The 18261-nt window shown below is 41.5% G+C and overlaps 1 protein-coding gene across 3 annotated transcripts in view; it reads left to right on the forward strand.

Annotated features, from left to right (window-relative positions):
- Positions 1-18261, forward strand: part of LOC139635156 (thyrotropin-releasing hormone-degrading ectoenzyme-like) — a 154899-nt gene that overhangs the window by 113194 nt on the left and 23444 nt on the right. For all 3 annotated transcript variants that reach the window (XR_011694134.1, XM_071502203.1, XM_071502204.1), the window contains exons 10-16: positions 223-401; positions 6687-6775; positions 8751-8884; positions 8973-9028; positions 16998-17145; positions 17320-17423; positions 17913-18020. Coding sequence is in view for 2 of the 3 variants with exons in the window: in XM_071502203.1 (XP_071358304.1) it covers positions 223-401; positions 6687-6775; positions 8751-8884; positions 8973-9028; positions 16998-17145; positions 17320-17423; positions 17913-18020 (818 nt within the window). In the remaining variant the exon portion in view is untranslated. The remainder of the gene's footprint in view (positions 1-222; positions 402-6686; positions 6776-8750; positions 8885-8972; positions 9029-16997; positions 17146-17319; positions 17424-17912; positions 18021-18261) is intronic.

The following is an 18261-nucleotide window of genomic DNA, read 5'->3' on the forward strand; positions in this document are numbered from 1 at the left end:
CTTTAATTTGCCGCCAGCCAATCAGATTTTTAATTACTTGATAGTCAGTAATCGCCCTCTAATTCAAAGATTTTGAACTTAATATTGATGAACCTATTACCAGGTTATTGATGAGTTGTTGGGGAGGATAATGAGCTCATTAATACTGTAAATAATTATTGATTAAAAAGGGTTCATTCATTATTGGTTGTTAATGAATCATATCTTGTGTGTGATGGCCAGGCCATGCGTTCAGAGGGGCGGGACATCGACATTGGAGAGATGATGGACAGGTGGACTCTCCAAATGGGTTACCCCGTCGTCACCATCAGCAAGAACCAATCAGAGCAGCTCCCTACTCATTACATCACTGTCAGCCAGGAGCACTTCCTGTACGGACAGGAAGTCAGGAGCAACCACAGGTTAGTTTCAAATCTGCTGAAAGTGTTGAGGCAGTCGGGGGGGGACCGTCAGGAGGGGCAAACCAGGCAAAAGCTTGGGGCCCCCAAAGAGAAAACGGTCACTGCAGCTTAACTCAGATTTGTGACTGGTCTGGAGACAAAAGTCTGGGTCGTAACTTCTTCTCCGCCTTAAAGTGTCTCCACCTAAGGAATCAGAGGCTTGGTATAGTTTATAAAAACGACCCCTGACCTTTGGTTTGCTGCAGCCCTCAAGACAAACTTAACATTTTCAACCCCGCCGATCGTCGGGCTTTGAGAACACTTCCTCTGAACATCGCAGCCTCTGGGGACACGAGCCGGAGTTCAGCCTGTTCGACTCGCTCGTCCTCAGTCATTCGCCACTGAAAGGATCCTCCTGGAGCTCTTTGTTTCACACCTCACTGAGCACCAAGTTTGTCCTCTCAGCGATCACGCTGAAAAAGCACTTCTCCAGCTTTTCGCCACATTCTTTACCACCTTTACATCATTTATATTTCATTTATATTTGATTCGCACAATGTTTTATTCACATGCTTCACAACCTCTGGAGTTTATTCTCTTCGCCGTTTTATCGACCCACTTTTTCTTCCATCAATATTTCATCACCTCCTTTCCCCTTTTTTTTAACCTGTTGTTCACTTCTTTTCTTTCCTGCTTGCTTTTCATTTCTTTCTGTCTGTCTGTCATGTTTTTCTACTGTAACTGACATTTAAAATCGCTCTGACCTACTCAGCTCCTCGCCAAAAGTTTCTTTACCTCTTTGGTTTTGTGTTCCTCTCTTCCTCTTTCATTTTTTGTGTTTCGCTTGAGCTGCTCTGCGCACACGTCGCTCCCGAGGTCTTGTCAGCTGATGAACTGAAGCTGTTTGTTGGAGGTGAAGTCGAGCGCTTTCTTTTTGCGCTTTCTTGTTTTGGTCCTGTGGGGCTGCGTTCAGACACACTCGCTGGTCCCGAGGCATTCGGCAACACTCGTAAATAAAGAAATGAAGAAACTGTTGTTGTGCTTTTAGACGAAACCGTCGTCACAGCTGAGCGCAGCGGCAGCAAATTGAATCAGAGGCAGATGCTGTTGTTTGATCCCGTGGTGCTGCGTTCAGAAGCACAGCAGTGTCCCACAATGTTACACACTGTTGACTTAAACTACTGGAAAACACAGGATTCTTGGAAATATACTGAAATGTACAGGAAAAAATGGAGAAATACCACTGGACGGCCAATTCTGTCTAATCGGCGGTGACACTGAAACAGTTGTCGGCCTGTGTGTGAGCTGTCCAATCTAAAATCCTAAAAAACTGGCAGAATAACCCACAACTCTGTCTCTCTGGAGGGAAAAAATGATGTCCTTCAGCCACTGTGTCAATTCATTAAGTTAATTAAGTCAATTAATGCACTAGTTATAGATGCTGTTTGTCCTTTTGATTACTGCTCTCAGACGGAGACGGAGGTACGGAAGCCCTGAGAGACAAGTGAAAAAATTTTGTCAAATATATCAATAAATATAACAGTGTTCAAAGCTCAGGGTCCTGGGTGACAGTCCTGAGTTTGACACTAACATCCACTGTCACCTGCTCATTATATGGACTTTGTGGCTCTTTATACTGACTCTATACTTTGACTTCCTGCTGCTTCTCTGGCAGAAAAACTTTGCTGATTAAAATACATTCTTAGCCAAAAGAAAAATAATGTTACGTAACTTGCTAACACACAGTATATGTACAGAAAACTGTGTTTAAAATTTTAAAAATTGCCTGGAAAAAATCAATTTTTTGCCCTTTTTAGACTGAGGTAGTGGTGCACTTCAGCCTCTTGTGGCCGAAATCAGTATTACAAAAGCAAGGACTTTTTTCAGTTACCTCTCAGGGCTTCCGTAGGTACAGAACAATTCAAAAGAGCGATTTAATTTTAATGTTTAATTTATTTAGCACGTTTAAGTCTTCACATTCAAACAGAGGAGGTTACCTTTAAAAGCTCCTCATACTCATACATGAACTCTGAACTGGGGAGGACTGGTTTCCAGTCAGTGACGCCTCCTGAACACATGAAGCTTAACTCACTATCAAACTAATTAATTACAGAGAGCCAATCAACTGTCTCTAAGCTTGTCACAGCCAATCATTTGTTGAGATGCCTGACAAAGAGTCACGACTCTATTAAAGAAAAAGTTGTAAAAGAAGATTTTTGTTCAAATGATTAAAAAAAAACTTTTCAAACTTTTGTTGACTTTACGCTGCTAAGGTGACACTTTGAAGAACACAGCTTTTTTCTGTCAAACACTTTACATTCATCTCTTCTCCAAGTTCCCAGGCTGTTTGAGACCTTTCAAATTTGTGTCTTTTATTTTCCCACCATCAAACAGCCAACACAGCTAGGGGAAGACACGCTTTTTAAAGAACTGAGCCGACAGAGAGCGAGACAAGGAGAAACCAGAGGACGGTGCCAGCTAACGATAAGGTCAAGCTAATGATACTGAAAATAAATCAAACAGGATCTCAGGCTGTGTGATGGCAGAACAGAGGCTCCGTCAGCTGACAGTAAACAGAGGTGTGGTTGGAGGAAGGATTGTTTTCTGTTTGATTTAATGAGCCGTGAAGCTAAACAGGACCCTGATCAATTATTTATAAGTATATATATATATATATATATATATATATATATATATATATATATATATATATATAAGTCCACCTTAGCACAGTTGTAAGGAAGTGAAGTGTATTTCTACTTCATCTTTCTGAAGCAGATGTCAAAAAAAAAAAAAAAAATAATAATAATAATTAAAATGCATAATAAATATAAATAAAACAAACACTAACACAATGAGAAAACTGCAACTGGGCAGAAAAAAACATTTTCTCTTCTTTCTCAGAGTCAGTCAGAAAATCCTCACTTCCTGAGGATACCATAGCCTCTGTCGTCCTTTGTGATTAAATGTCTGTAAGTACAATTTATAAATCAAAGAAAAAAGAGACCATTCAGAACTTGATTGAGAACTGTCACATTTTTAAGTTTCTTCAGTATCACAGTTAGTCTTTATGTTTATTACTGTAACCATGACAACCAAGGTCTGGTACGCCTGTCACTGTCGGGGCGCTGTTTCAGGAGACACTGCTGTGGGTCTGTATGTTGGTGTTAGCATGTTTCCCTCGACACGTCCTCTAATTCCACCAGTTTCACAGAACAGTCACAGCTGACACTGAGCTGATGGAAAGAGGATGAGACACACAGATTATTTACTAAAAGTCCCACATGAGTGTACGTACACACACACACACACACCTGTGGAGTCACACACACATGCATCTGCACGGCTGAGTTGTAATAAACACACACTCTCACTCACACACGGGACTTGTGTATGTGTGTGTGTGTGTGTGTGTGTGTGTGTGAGTGAATGTGTTTCAGCTGGTTTCTGCCTTTCATGAATAAACCATTAACTCTGAACACACACACACACACACACACACTTCTCCAAAATAAACAGTCTTCAGTTCGATCAAATATTAATAAGCACATTCTGCTGTCCACACTGCTCACTGTGTGTGATTGAGTCTGTATATGAGTGTGTGTGTGTGTGTGTGTGTGTGTGTGTGTGTGTGTGTGTGTGTGTGTGTGTGTGTGTGTGTGTGTGTGTAATTGAGTCCTGCTCCTGTCAGTCACATTTGATATAAATATCAGGTTAAATATTTGGTTGCTAGGCAGCGGTATCGATCCAGTGTTGCCCGCAGCGACAGATGGCTGTTATGGGCTTGGTAAATGGGTCTTTCTCTGGCTGATTGTTTTACAATGACCCTGACAATGAACACACACGCACACACGCACACACACACTGATTGATTGCAGTGTGTAAGGCTGATTGTTTGGTGTCTGTAATTAAAATCCTCTTTAATTAAAATATGAATCAATTTCATCGAAATGAGTCTAATTAAAACCAGAGTCTCTGAAGGTTTTTACTGGAGCTAAAGAGAAGGTCTCATTTTAAAGGCTCTTTCATTAGTGTCATTAGTGCTCACATACAGGAAGTGTTCAGGCTGAAATAAAGCTGCCGTAAGGTGTGTGTGTGTGTGTGTGTGTGTGTGTGTGTGTGTGTGTGTGTGTGTGTGTGTGTGTGCGCGTGCGTGCGTGTGTGTGTGTGTGTTCACTGTCAGGGTTGTTTTTTCATGTCATTTTTACACTTAAGTTTCCTCTGAGCAGAACAACAGACCTGTGTCTTTGTGGATGTGACTGTTTTTAACCCCGACGTCCATCTTCTGCAGATGTTGTATATTTCACCGACTTTCAACACATCTGTCATTTTCTCAAACACTTAAAAGTCAAAACTTCCTCCATGTTTTCCTGTTGTTGCTCTGAGGTCATTCTTCTCCACTTTCTCCACCTCAGATTGAACACGCTTGATCCAGCGTTGTTACCAATAGCGACGATTCTTGAACCTATTGTGACGTCTGAACCAATATCTGTGACCATATGCATGATAAAGATGCAATAATTAACAAAATGCTACCTAACGACTTTTACCTTTACACACTTCTTGTATTGATTTAGGCTTCAAGTGTATTATTCCCTTCTGTTGCACATCAGTATATAATTGTGTCCTGGACTGTGAGTTGTGTCAAACACACTGAACAGATCCGGTGAAAACTCTGCAGCTGTGCAGGTGAAATGTTGCTTCGGCCACACAGTTTGTTCAGATACGTTCTAAGAGGATAACATAAAACGTTACTGGTTCCCCAAAGCAAATATCCACACAATGATCTACACAAAGCTCAGTTCAGGAGGTCTCACACAGTCAGTGTGAACACAGCAACAGAAGAAAGAAGGTTGTTGATGCTGTAGCATGTCTTCAGTGAGACAATGAGGCTTTCTGAAGCACTGGGCCTTTCTAGCTGTTTGCATAATAAATTGATTTCTCAAAGCCTCATTTAACCAGATTCTGTAGCAAAGCCTCAGGGGAAAATAATTTACAGAAGCCAGATACAGTAACTGAGGATATTTAGGAAATTACTGTACTGAAGTGCAGATTTTTCTTTATTTCACTACATTTATCTGACAGATTTAGTCACTTCTTACTTTACAAATTAACCCTCACAAAACATACGAAGAGCTTGTAAAATATGATATTTTGTTCATATAAATTAGACGACCCACCAGTATATACATGTCGATCTGAAACCATTTGTCAGCTGACAGAAAATTAAAGGTCCCGGGTGTTTTATCTGAAGTGTTGATCTCCATCAGAAGATATATCTGTGGTTTTAAGAACCAAAAACCATCTCAGTGTAGTTTTACATCTCCTCTCTCAGGCTTCTCTCTTTAGCTGAAGTAACAACAGGTCAGTCAGCCAATCAGAAGAGAGGATCTGAATAATTCTCCAATTACTTGATTAATTAAGAAAATCCTTTCACTGATAATGAAAATAATCACCTCATGCGAGCGCATACGAGTCATTTGAGAGTTTTTTTTATTTCACGTTTCCGTTGCTTGTTTTTCAGTTCGCAGTTTCAAATTGAGCATTGAGCAGGTTAATAGAGACGCACCTAGTTAAAGTGTTTGTGACGGATTAAAAACTGCAAACTGAAAATGAAACGTCACATGATTCTGCAGCTTCTGTTGCAGAGACACCTCAGAGCTTCTATATTAAATCTAACATCATCAGAGGGTTTTAAACACATGAGTTACTTAAGGTGTTCTTTGTTGACAAGTCTGTTTGCGTTTGTTTTGTACCTTTATTTTCTGTTCTGCAGACATGAGATTCTTTACCGTCCTTCAGTCTGTCTCACTGAGATTCAAAGACCATTTAACTCTCTCGGAACAGCTGTTTAAGCTCAGCGGTGATGCCATTCAAAGATAATCTAATTGTTTTTTTTAAAGGTTTTATGAGCCTGATAGGTTGGAGATGCCCTTGAGCGGTAAAGGAGCATTTATCTGTCTTTGAGCTGATCTGAAAATGTGAAAATCACCACACACAGTTTTGACTGGACAACACATTTAACCTCTCACACTCTGCGAGAGAGACAATAACCCTCAGCCACTTCACTTGACTGATGTCCGCTGACTGCTGCAGCTATTACACTCGCTCTCTCTCTCTCTCTATAGCACAGCGAGTGTCGCTCGCTCCATTTCCAGCTGACTGATGTTGAATGATCATGGCTGACCATTGCTCTCGCTCTCTCTCTCTCTCTCTCTGTCTAATGTGTCTCTATCTGATAACTGAGGCAATAAAACCCAATCCAATTTCACTGACCATTACTGACATCACTCTCCCTCTCTGTAGTTTACAGTGGCAGGTCCCATTGACGGTTGCCGTGGGAAACACATCTGCTGTTTGTTTGGAGAGCCTCATCTGGATCAACAACAAGACAGGTACAGTACAGTCGGTGCTCCGAGATCTGGTATCAGTTATTGAACATCTCCCTGATCATCATGATCAGGATTTAATCATCTTGTTTCCTTGAGATAACGAGCCAGTATCTTGGGATTCATTTTGTTATGTTATCAGAGAAAACTTTCTCTTGATCACAAATTAATCATCTCATTATCTGGAGATGTGTGAATTGTAGTTAATGGGGTAAAAAATTTTAGCTCACAGGTGTATTCCTCTGAGGAAAAGCTGCTCTTGGTGTTCAGAGGTTTGTTCGTTCTGGGAATAAACTTTGCTCCTGTTCTTGTTTCTGAAAACTAAAGCTCTCCCAGTCTCTTCATGTCTCCTTTTCAAAATAAAGCTCTTTAGAGCCCTTTTAGAGGGTTCAAATTTTCTTTTTGTTGTTTTGTTTTGTTTCTTTGTTTTTGAGGAATAAGGCTTTTTCTTCTTGAAGAAAACACAATCTTATTCTGTTATTGGAAAATAAAGCTTGTTCTGCTGAGGACTTTAAGGAGTAATACTGCCTGCTTCTGTTTTTGTTGAACTTTCCTGCTTCTGTTTTTGAAAATAAAGCTTCAGAGAAAAAAAAGCCAATTCTAGTCTTGTTTATGAATACTGAAACTCATTTTGGCTCTATTTTTGTCAAATAAAGCTATTGGAGAAAAGAGCTCATACAGCATTTAGTATGTGTGAATAAATCCATTGCTTTTTCAATTCTTGGCGAGTAGAGGTTATTCTGCTTCTGTCATTCTTCTTGGGCCTGTTTTTGAAAATTGAAGCTTTCTCTCTCTATCAGATTTTGGAAGATAGAGCTCATGCATGCATCTGTTTTTGGGAAAGAAAATCTCTGTTTCTGTTCACGAAAAGTAAATTCAAGAGAACTAGTGGAGGAGTTCTGGTATAACTTCAGAGAGGAAGCCTCGAAGTTCACTTCAAGACTCAATTTCAACCAGTGGGAAGGAAGTTGGGGAACTGGGCCAGACTTGGGTCAGCAGCTATTTTCCTTCTTTTTTTCACCTGGCCGTTCTACTAAAGATCACAACCCACTTTTTTACAGCCTCAGAGGTTGTTCTTGGTTTTCTGTGAGAGGCTGTGATTCCTCTACAACCAACATGAAAAGGATTTCGGAGAAGGATTTTCCAGTTTATTTTTAACTGTTTTAGTTTTTACATTCTCTGCAGTTTCCTTGTGTTTTTCTAAATGTGTTCTGTGGAGTTAAAGGCATTGCAGATGCTCTCCACCTGCTCATCAGCCAATCCCATTTTCTCACCTGCTTTACTTATTCATCTTAGTCTAGAGGTATATTTTTCATGAGTTGTCCAGTCGACTGGCTTCAGCTTTACAGATCCACAAAATATGCACCTGAACTTCCTGGAGAACTGCTAAATCCTGGAAAACAGTGCATCTTCAGTAGTGATCTCGTGCTGCACTACTGGCACATTCAGGTCATATAGAATGGATGGTGACGATGGGACAGACTCCAGGGTTTATTTCCCTGCAGTTGGCCCCACTTTTGCTTACTTGAGGCATCAGTATTTATTTGCCTTATTTAGCAACCTATTATTCAGCTACAAGTTTGATAAACAATACATGAGCTTTCATAATGACCTCAGTTACCACAACTCATTAAAATTCTGACTTGGCTGTCGACATCAACTGCATTTCTAAGTCGAAAACTTGGTAACTTCTTTGTGACATTAATAAAGCATTATGGGTGTAAATAAAAAATTACACATCAGATTGCTGCTTTACTGTTTGTCTATTCGACCTCAGCTTCCATTTTTGAAAGAATACACATCACATTAAGAAGGTAATGACTCTAAAATACTGTGAGGAACACAAAAGGACAACATGGTATCATCTGCACATGTGATGACCTTCAATTAATATCCTTGCTTTTTTTAATTTTACCTCTTTGGTTGAACCAGTGTTGATGCTTTGATTAACTGACAGACTCATTTTTCTGTTTTGTATCAGAGACCCACAGGATTGGTCAAATGGACGACAACACCTGGTTGCTCGGCAACATAAACCAGACGGGCTACTTCCGTGTGAACTATGACCTCCAGAACTGGAAACTGCTGATTCAACAACTCCACACCAACCCTCAAGTATGAATGTTTGTCTGTCTCTCTGTTTACCTTGTTTATGTTTTCATTTTTGACTCTCTCTCTCTCTCTCTCTCTCTCTCTCTCTCAGATAATATCAGTTGGAAACAGAGCAGGACTTATTGATGATGCCTTCAACCTGGCCAGGTGAGTCATCTCTTGACAATTTATGTGCAGTTGGGTTTTAGATATCTTGTTCAAGAGCTGATCACGGGCATCTCACACACACACACACACACATACACACACACACACACACACACAGAAATGGACAGTTCATTATAACAGAATAGAGCAGTGTACTTTTTCCTTCTTCCTGATTGGTTCATCTGTCACTCAGCCTGTAAAACATCCAGACACGCAGCGGGAGAGTGCAGCATTGTGTTTGTCTGTCTCTGTTTGTTTCCTATTGTTTCCCAATGAGGAGTCTGTGTTTGTGTGACAGGGGTGATACGGCGTCTGCCTCCCTCAGATATGTTTGTTTCAATGGACTGAATTTTTTTTAATGGACACATTTCAGAGTTGTCATCATCTATTTAGCAGAGTCAACGAGCTGGTTTTGCGCCGCTGGGTATATCAGCTCTACATACAGAGGTTTATATGCTGTGTGTGAATTCAGTTAAGACCTATGGATTTTCGTATACAAATTTACATTCATACACAAGGCCTTAGGATGTAGCTTTGCCAGCAGTGGATTCCTCCATCATCCACAGCCACGATGATAAGTGCAGCTCAGTGGCTCAGGGATTACCACTGCTGCCTTGCAGCAGACGGTTTTCCTCAGTCCTGTTTTCTCTCTGGGTGAAGTTGGCATGTTCTCTGTTACATTACCTTCCTCAGCTCATACCAATAGATTTACTAAACCTCCAACAGCTTTCCAGGAAACTTCAATTTTCCTGGAATCATCTCTTGTTTTGAGTTTGATTGAAAGTCTTATCATTTAGAGGCACTTAAACTGCACAGACAGGCTGTGTCTCTCTCTAAGTTTCTGCTCAGTGCTAAGTCTTTATTTTACAGGTTCCACATTTTACAGCTCTTTTTTGGAAATGTTCCTCATAATTTCCTAGAAATTAGTTGTTTTTATCAAGGATTACAAGAATATTTACAAAAAGGCACATGGAATTTGGTGCTAATGTGTTAGTGTTAGTTACTACAGGTATTAAGCACCTGCTTGTTATAACAAAGTATTTAGGGAAAAAAACTAGGAAATTATTAAAAGGTAATTGAAAGTAGATCATAAACATCAGAGTTTCCTAGTATGGCAAACAAAAGACTATGTTCCACTGAGTCATTTTATTTTACAGGTGCAGTCTGTGGAAATTAGGTGGAAATACGTTTGTAAGAGAGGCTCAGATCCTCTCTTCTGATTGGCTGACTGACCTGTTGTTAGTAGAGCTCCAGAGAGAAGCCTGAGAGAGGAGATGTGAAACTACACTGAGATGATTGATTTGGTTCTTAAACCCACAGATATATCCTCTTATGAATATCAACACTTAAAATAAATAAAATAGATAAAATATGGGACCTTTAAATATGCACACAGCTAAACTGAGAGCGAGCCACACTGACCAAAAAAATGTGAATAAGACCAAGCATACAAGAACCAGAATTTCCTGTTCTCAAAGTTGTATTTGGTTAAGCTGTGGTTGCAGATTTGTTATCTTCCAGAAATGACATCCAACAACGTGACAGAATCACATCTGGGTCTGTCGGATGACCGTCCACGTTGCTGCATTCAGAGTCAACTGCCTATGTAAGAAAAGCGTGAAAAGAAATTCAAAAACCGCCTGAGCCAGACGGAAACTCTGTGATGAATGAGCGATCAGTGAGGCTGCAGCCACACAGAAGAGCGAGTCGTTCCTCATAATGATGTTTGCAGCCTGCAGCTTTTTGAGCACTGTGACCAAAATCTACTCTGACACCAGCCCTATAACTCAATCCACCCCCCACCCCCTCTTTCTTTTTGCTGTATCTCCCTCTCACTGTCAGCCATCTGTCCTCTGTCATGTTGAACGACCCACAGCGAGAGACAACTGCGCTGCCGTCCTCTTTTTGAGAGTACGTGCTGATGAGTTAGGAGCTCAGGAGGAGGTTTCCGGCTACTACCGATCCATTAATAGTCACAGTGACAGCAGAACAGAAGACACTTAACTTCAGCCTGCATCTGTCGCTGTGGCAACACCGAACGTCACCACGAGACGTTACAAGAAACAACGTGGTGGTTTTTTTAGTCCTGACAGTGGTTCAGAGAGATTTTACTGGAATACTTTCTACCTGAGAAACAGTGTCTGTTGATGGTGTGAGGATAGTTTGACCTGAATAATGGAGGACACTGTTTCTTTAAATAGACAGGTCATTCTATGCTGTGAGCATCACAAACTAAACACCACTCACCTCCTTTGTGTTGGGGTGGAGCAGAAATCTCAGACAACACAAACCATGGTCACATAAAACTGCCCACATGGATAGATGCCACTAAAGTTATACAATGTGTTTGGAAATGTAGTTGAACTGAACCTTCAAAAGTTAATGTTTCTGAGCTCAGAAACCCAGGACGCCTTGGGACCATTAAAAGGAACAGTTAGATCTTTGGAGGAACGCTCTCGTTTGTTGAATTAGACCTGAAGCTGGAGGACACTTTACACCTTACCCACACCTGAGTGTCTATCATTTCTATCAGTTATGGTAACACTGCTCAATCACTGAGATCTGGACCCACACCAGTATCACTAACAAGGAGTTTATTGGTAAAGAAACATGGGCAGTCAGGTGATCAGACAGGTCCAGTGAGTGTTGTTATAACCTCTCACTGAAGAGGAAACCCGTGTACACACCAGTGATGTAGTGTTTGAGTCCAGAACTCAGACTTGAGTCCGACTCAAGTCCTGATTTTCAGGACTCATGACTTGACTTGAACTTCAGCACTGATGACTGGGACATCGACTCAGACTCCTGAGTCCAAGTTCAGACTCGGAGTTAGAAATACGTGTTGTGTTATTTGTGTTCAGTCTCCACCTTTTTTTATTTGTATGTCAGCATTTTGTGCCAGAGTGAAGGACTGGAGCCTGCCTTAGATCTCAACTCAGACTCAACCTTGACGACTCAGACTCAGGTAATGGGGACTCGACTTCTTTGGGGACCTGAGACTCAACTTGGACGCGACGGTTAGTGATCAAGAGAACTGGATACTGTGTCGAAATAGCATCATTCCTTCAGTTGTAAGTTGCCTTATGTTGAAAGTGTTTTTAAGCTGCAGTTTTGATCCAATAGAGCACACACACACTTTTCTTGTTATTGGACCTAATGGTTCAATTATTGATAAGACAAACTCTCATTTTGTGGTGGTTGTGAAATGAAAAATATTCATCCTTTTCTAGACAGTTTCTTTTGTAATGATTGTGTGTGTGGCCGGTGCATTTCCTGCTGTGTGGACCTGATAATCTCTGATGGATTTTTTCAATGTTTAGGAAATAATTTTACTGTTAACAGTTGTTTTTCCCTCAAATACTTCAACTAACCTAACGTTTTTTGGTTTTTTTTCAACCTGCCATCATGTGTTCCCATGATCCTCTTGTCTTGACCTGTCTGACATCATTGTAGCAAAGCCACAGATCTCACCAGTTCATCCAGTGAATACACCAAACCAGTAGAAACAAAGCTATGACTGGTTTTGTTATTATCTCTGGAAGAAATTGTGTCCAGAACTACTCAGTTGAAAAACGCCCTCATGATGCGGCTCTGTAGTTTAGCGATCCGGAAAACTATTCCAAGACAAAACAAATCAAACCGTCCTCTCACCCAGAGAATATTTGTTCTCACCCAGAGTCAGACAGGCTGAGACCAGCTTCAGCTGCAGAAACAACTCCTGGGTGTGTTTCGCCTGGTTCAGATCACGACTGCTGGTCGGTGACAAAACATACTGCAGACGCCTTTTTTACAGAGGTGTCATGTCAGCATTTTTTCTGATCACCGATCATTGAATTTGTTACAGTTTGATCTTTAATCTCAGAATTAATTTCAGTTGTGCTGATTCTTCTTCTGTTTACAGTTCGATTGGCTGAAGCAATTCAAAGGGCTGTAACACTGTGTGTGTGTGTGTGTGTGTGTGTGTGTGTGTGTGTGTGTGTGTGTGAGAAACTAGTTTAACAGTAATAAATGGCCGTGTCCCTCTGAGTGTGCACTTAAACAGTGATGGATGTCGCCTCTCTCTCTGTGCATGCACACGTGTGTGTGTGTGTGTGTGTGTGTGTGTGTGTGTGTGTGCGTGACTGCAGCAGTCCCTCGTTAGGTCTCCACTGAGCTTTGCTAATGGCTAATGGACAAACAATTAACTGGCCCTTAACGATGTTAACGAGTTAATGAGCTCAGTTTAAAGGCTCCAGTGTTCATTACAAACACAATGTGAAAGTTAAACAGATAAAACAAGCATAACGTAAGTCCTGTGATTCGGTTCATCAGATGGTTGGAGTGGATATTACTCAGATCAGAAGCTGTTTGAACACTGTGGTGATATAAATTACATTTAAAGATATGTTGTATTAAATGTGTTAAGCAATTTTCAACTCTCGAGAAATCCATAACTTTAAACAAGGTAACAGTCTGTTTCATTTGGTCTCTTATCAGTGGCGTCGTATCCCCTTTGTGCGGGCGTCAGTGTCGCGGTTGCCTGTCAGAAGCATCAAAATTGACTTTTTATCCACCTTTTTAGAGTGCATTTTTAGAGCAAAAGTTAGCGGAAAATGTTAGCGGCAAGCGTTAGCTACAGACATTAGCCGCAAATTAGCGGCAGCTTGGCTCCCAGCTCCTCCAAGACGTCCTGTGTCCACTGAGAAGTGTCGCAGAAACGCTGAGTTTTAACGGGAAACTTTTACTAGTTTTAATCCCCTGGTCCATCCACCTCTGTGGATAATTCAGCTCCTGGTAAAAACCTCCTGAATAATTAATATGAAGGTGTAATATGAAGAAGATGACTGCAATGACGACAATGGTGGTGAAAACAATAACCCCTCCTTGATCCAATGCTACCTCCTGACATCACTAAACTTCGACTTCTGTGGTTGTTTCTATTGAGAGATGCGGCACTGGTTCATACTGTGTGTTTTCTCAAAGAATATTTGAATGACTCTTTACTTTTTTTGATAGAAGTTAATACAAGGGGAACACAAACATATCCTTAAAATATCATATATAACATGTTTAAAATGTTTAAGTGCAGAGACGGAAGCTGAGAGGGAGAGAGCTCCACATAAAATAAGTAGACAGAAGAACAGTTTCTGACAGTTGTTCTGACGACTGATCACATGCGAACAGTGCGAAGTGTGACGTTTCTGCTACAAGCTGCTGTAGCTGGACGGATGATGGATGAGCAGGTGATGGATGATGTTTGTGGGGAAAGTGGGAAAACACTGATGGACAAGAAAAAAAACAGGCAAAAAGATCAATGGCTGGATGCTGTTGCCATGGTGATGAGAGTCCCTCCCCCTCCTCCTTTCTCTGCCTTCATGTTCAGCCTCATCCGTCGTTGCGAGAGCTGTAAACAGGAAGTCTCTGCAGGCTGGATGGATTATGGTAATGTCCCAGAGGCCAGGTGCATGATAGGAATGGAGATGACTGTGTGGAGGTTGGTCGGGCTGGATATGAGGCAGATTATGGAAATATGATGGTCTTGAATTTAGAGTTCCTCTGCTGGCTGCTTAAAGACTTAGAGTCTTATCTCAAACATATTAACTTTCCGTGGAGGTCTGTCTCCCTGTCAACTTGTCTGTCCGTCTCTCTAAGTTAAATACTGTCCAAAACAACATCTCAGTCAAAGAATTAGAGATGTCTAGTTGGTATCAGAGCTGATCCAGGTATATTTTAAAGGTCCATCCAGTCTAAAGGCAGATGTCCATGTGTTTGTGATTATAAAGCAGGTCTAGATTCTATATTAATACTGTGAAAGTATCAAAGCCTCAGTCCACAGAGAAATGCACACAGCCTGTATTCAGACACTGAGCCTTAAAACCAGCCATCAGGACTTCTGGAACTTTGTGATGTCACAACGAAGCAGTCACCGCTCTCAGCCACGCACCAAGCCCCGCCCACCTGGACCCACCATCCAACCTTGCAGGATTTGGTTTCTCTCATTGTTTGCCTGAAATCTGCTACATTTTTATTAGATCACTTAGAACAGTCAATCAGAGGAGAGGCTCAGAGTCTCTCCTCTGATTGGCTGACTGACCTGTTGTTACTAGAGCTCCAGAGAGAAGCCTGAGAGAGGAGATGTAAAACTACACTGAGATGGTTTTTGGTTCTTAAAACCACAAATATATCTTCTGATGGAGATCAACACTTCAGATAAAACACAGGAGAAGTTAAAGTATGAGAACTTTAATTGATCGTTATGGGCTTAAAATAACACTGACAGGAATCAGATCCTGTGTTTCGTCCACAGACAGCTGAGCACTGTGGAGTAGCATCCCGCTGCATAAGCCAGTGAAAATTAGCATGTATGAATGTGAAGCATTGTTATATGAGTTCAGACACTGAGGCAGGAAATATACACAGATTCTCTTAGTTTTGATCTCTAAGAATCAAAGACGTGAGGATGTCATTTAGCTCCTCACTTTTAGCCAGCGTCGCTTTCACCAGTGACATCGGCGGCGGCCGTATGTCACATCAGCTGTCGCTAGTTAAAGTTAATTCTGTCAGTAACTTGATGACAGGCCTGAGTTAAACTTGGCTCCCTTACACTTGTAAAAAATAGTCTGCAAAAACCATGAGTGTTTCTTAAATTCCAATAAATCCAACAGAGTGAGACGTCTTCTTTTCTAGCAGATCGTGTCACTCACTGTCGGGGGTGGCATTCACCCAACTTTCATTCATATCATATCAATAAATTAAGCTCATAAACTTTACATTTTTCAACCATGATGTTCAGTATTTGGATCAAGAAGCTCATAAAAAATAAGGTAACTAGTCCACAGTTGTGTTATATCAATATGTCAGAGGTTGTTCAATCAACGTTTAAGTAACAGCTCGGACTGGGAATTGGCAGATACCCAATATTAAAGGACGTGGAGCAGATTCAGGAGCCAAAAAAACTCGACCGGGACATCCATAAAAAGAACATTAAATCCCTTCACCCCCTGTCTGTGTGTGTCTGTCAGTCACGTTGATTGACAGCTATTGAGTAAAGGTCAGCGCTCGGCCTCAGTCAGTGTGAAGTCATAAATTTCCTGCAGCACTTCCTCGTCGGTCACTTCTGTCTCAACACACAAATAATCAGAATAAAACCAATAACACTAACATCACCTCTCTGAGTTCACCGCCTCGCTTCATTAATATTCATAAGCTATGGGCGGAGCTGAAGGTCAAAGCAGGAAACAGGTGAGTGCCCAAAAAAAAACCCCAAAACATCATGAATGTTAATGAATGCAGAAAAGAAGCTTGTTAATATTCATGAGGTGGTGGCTCTAACCCGCGCTGCTAAACAGCTACAGTGGCATTTAGAGGCTAAGTTTTTCTTTGTGTTCATAAAGTAGTTTATTCTCACACACACACACACACACACACACACAAACCACAGTGGGTCTTACATCTGAGGGTAAAAGATCAACTCCACATCAGGATCTGGCTTCAAATTGAATTTATGTCCCACAATGCACCTTTGTGTCGCCTGGTCTCCGCTGTAATAAGTGCAGAAAGAGAAAAAGTGAAATGAAAGATTATACTACGGAACGCCAAACGGGTCAAAATACAGTTCAGTTCAGTTCACTTGTGTCAGTCAAAGTACGGTAGCTGAGATGTGCCAATCCAGGGAGCGAGTTTGACAAACTTATTACTTAGTGATACATATCAGCTCTTAGAAATGCAGTGAATCCTGACGAGAAGAAAAGTTGGTGTGTGTGTGTGTGTGTGTGTGCGTAGTTGTGTGTAGGCTTTCAAAGACTGTTAGCTGTTGTTGGCTAATGAAAACTTCTCTACTCGACTCTAATTTCCATTTAAGATAAATAAAGTTTTATCTTAATAATGGTGAAGTTTTTGAACCCTTTGGATTGTTGAAGTCCAATAAGTGCACAGTGATGACCGACTCTCTCTCTCTCTCTCTCTCTCTCTCTCTCTCTCTCTCTCTCAGGGCGGGCTACCTCCCCCAGGGTGTTCCCTTGCAGCTGATTGGCTATCTGCCTGAGGAGACGTCCTTCCTGCCGTGGCACGCCGCCAGCCGAGCGCTCTACCAGCTGGACAAACTGCTGGACCGCACAGAGGAATACAGCCTGTTCAGTGTAAACAACCAATCAATCAATCAATCAATCACCATCTCAATCAATCAATCCGTCAGTTAGTGAACACTCAGACTACATGTTAGCAGAATAAACTGTCTCTTTAGTGCTGACAGCTGGGTGTCATGTTAATTAACTCCTGGTGGTGTGTGTGTGTGTGTGTGTGTGTTTAAACAGGACTACGTGTTGAAGCAGGTTGCGTCGCGGTACCATCAGATGGGTTGGCCAACAAACGGACCCGGCAACGAGGGAAACGTCCTGCAGGCATCCTACCAGACTGAGTATGACACATACACACACACACACACACACACACACACACACACACACACACACACACACACACACACACAAACTAACCTAAAGTCAAATGAGAAAATCAGCATCAGGTTCACTTCAGTGCGTCCAGTGCAGGTGTACCAGCCAGGCCCCGCCCACCTGACACTGTCCTACAGTTCTCCACATGTTGAGAGTTTCATTAAATCCTCAGTGTTTGTTTTCGCTGTCTTGTCTTTTAGCTTAGCATAGCTAGCCTAGCTCAAGAAATTTTGCTCCATTGCTAATGGTTCCTAAAATTATTTCTACATTTGTTCCAAAACCAAGACACACCATGTAAATCAGTTCGTTTATAAAGATGTTCTTGATCGTTTCCATGGTGATGAGCTCAGTAACGCGTGTCCTGGACCTGCAGTGTCTCTGTACTGCAGGTCCAGGTGTGCAGCACTGGAACAGGTTTGTTAGAATACACAGCATCTTCTGTGTGTCTGCAGGGAGTTACAGAGGGAGCTCATCATGTTAGCCTGTAGCTTCGGGAACAAGCAGTGCCACCGTCAGGCTGTCGCCTACATCTCCGACTGGATCTCCAGCAACAAGAACAGGTACGAAAACACACACACACACACACACACACTGGAAACCTGCCGTACACTGTAGAACTGACTAGTTTCACCATCGTGGTTAAGTTTTGTGTCTTATGACTTAAATGTAGCTCTAAGCCAATGACTGTCTAATTAGTTATTTGATGCTATAAAAATAAGACTGCGACATCATGATTGAACAAAAGTGACTCGTAATTGGGTGAAGCGGGTGTATGGGCGGGACCATACACACCACGTCTGA

This window comes from Trachinotus anak, unplaced genomic scaffold, assembly GCF_046630095.1.
Source record: "Trachinotus anak isolate AG129_WGS33_773 ecotype Australia unplaced genomic scaffold, CSIRO_AGI_Tana_v1 ptg000018l, whole genome shotgun sequence".
NCBI classification, from domain to species: domain Eukaryota; kingdom Metazoa; phylum Chordata; class Actinopteri; order Carangiformes; family Carangidae; genus Trachinotus; species Trachinotus anak.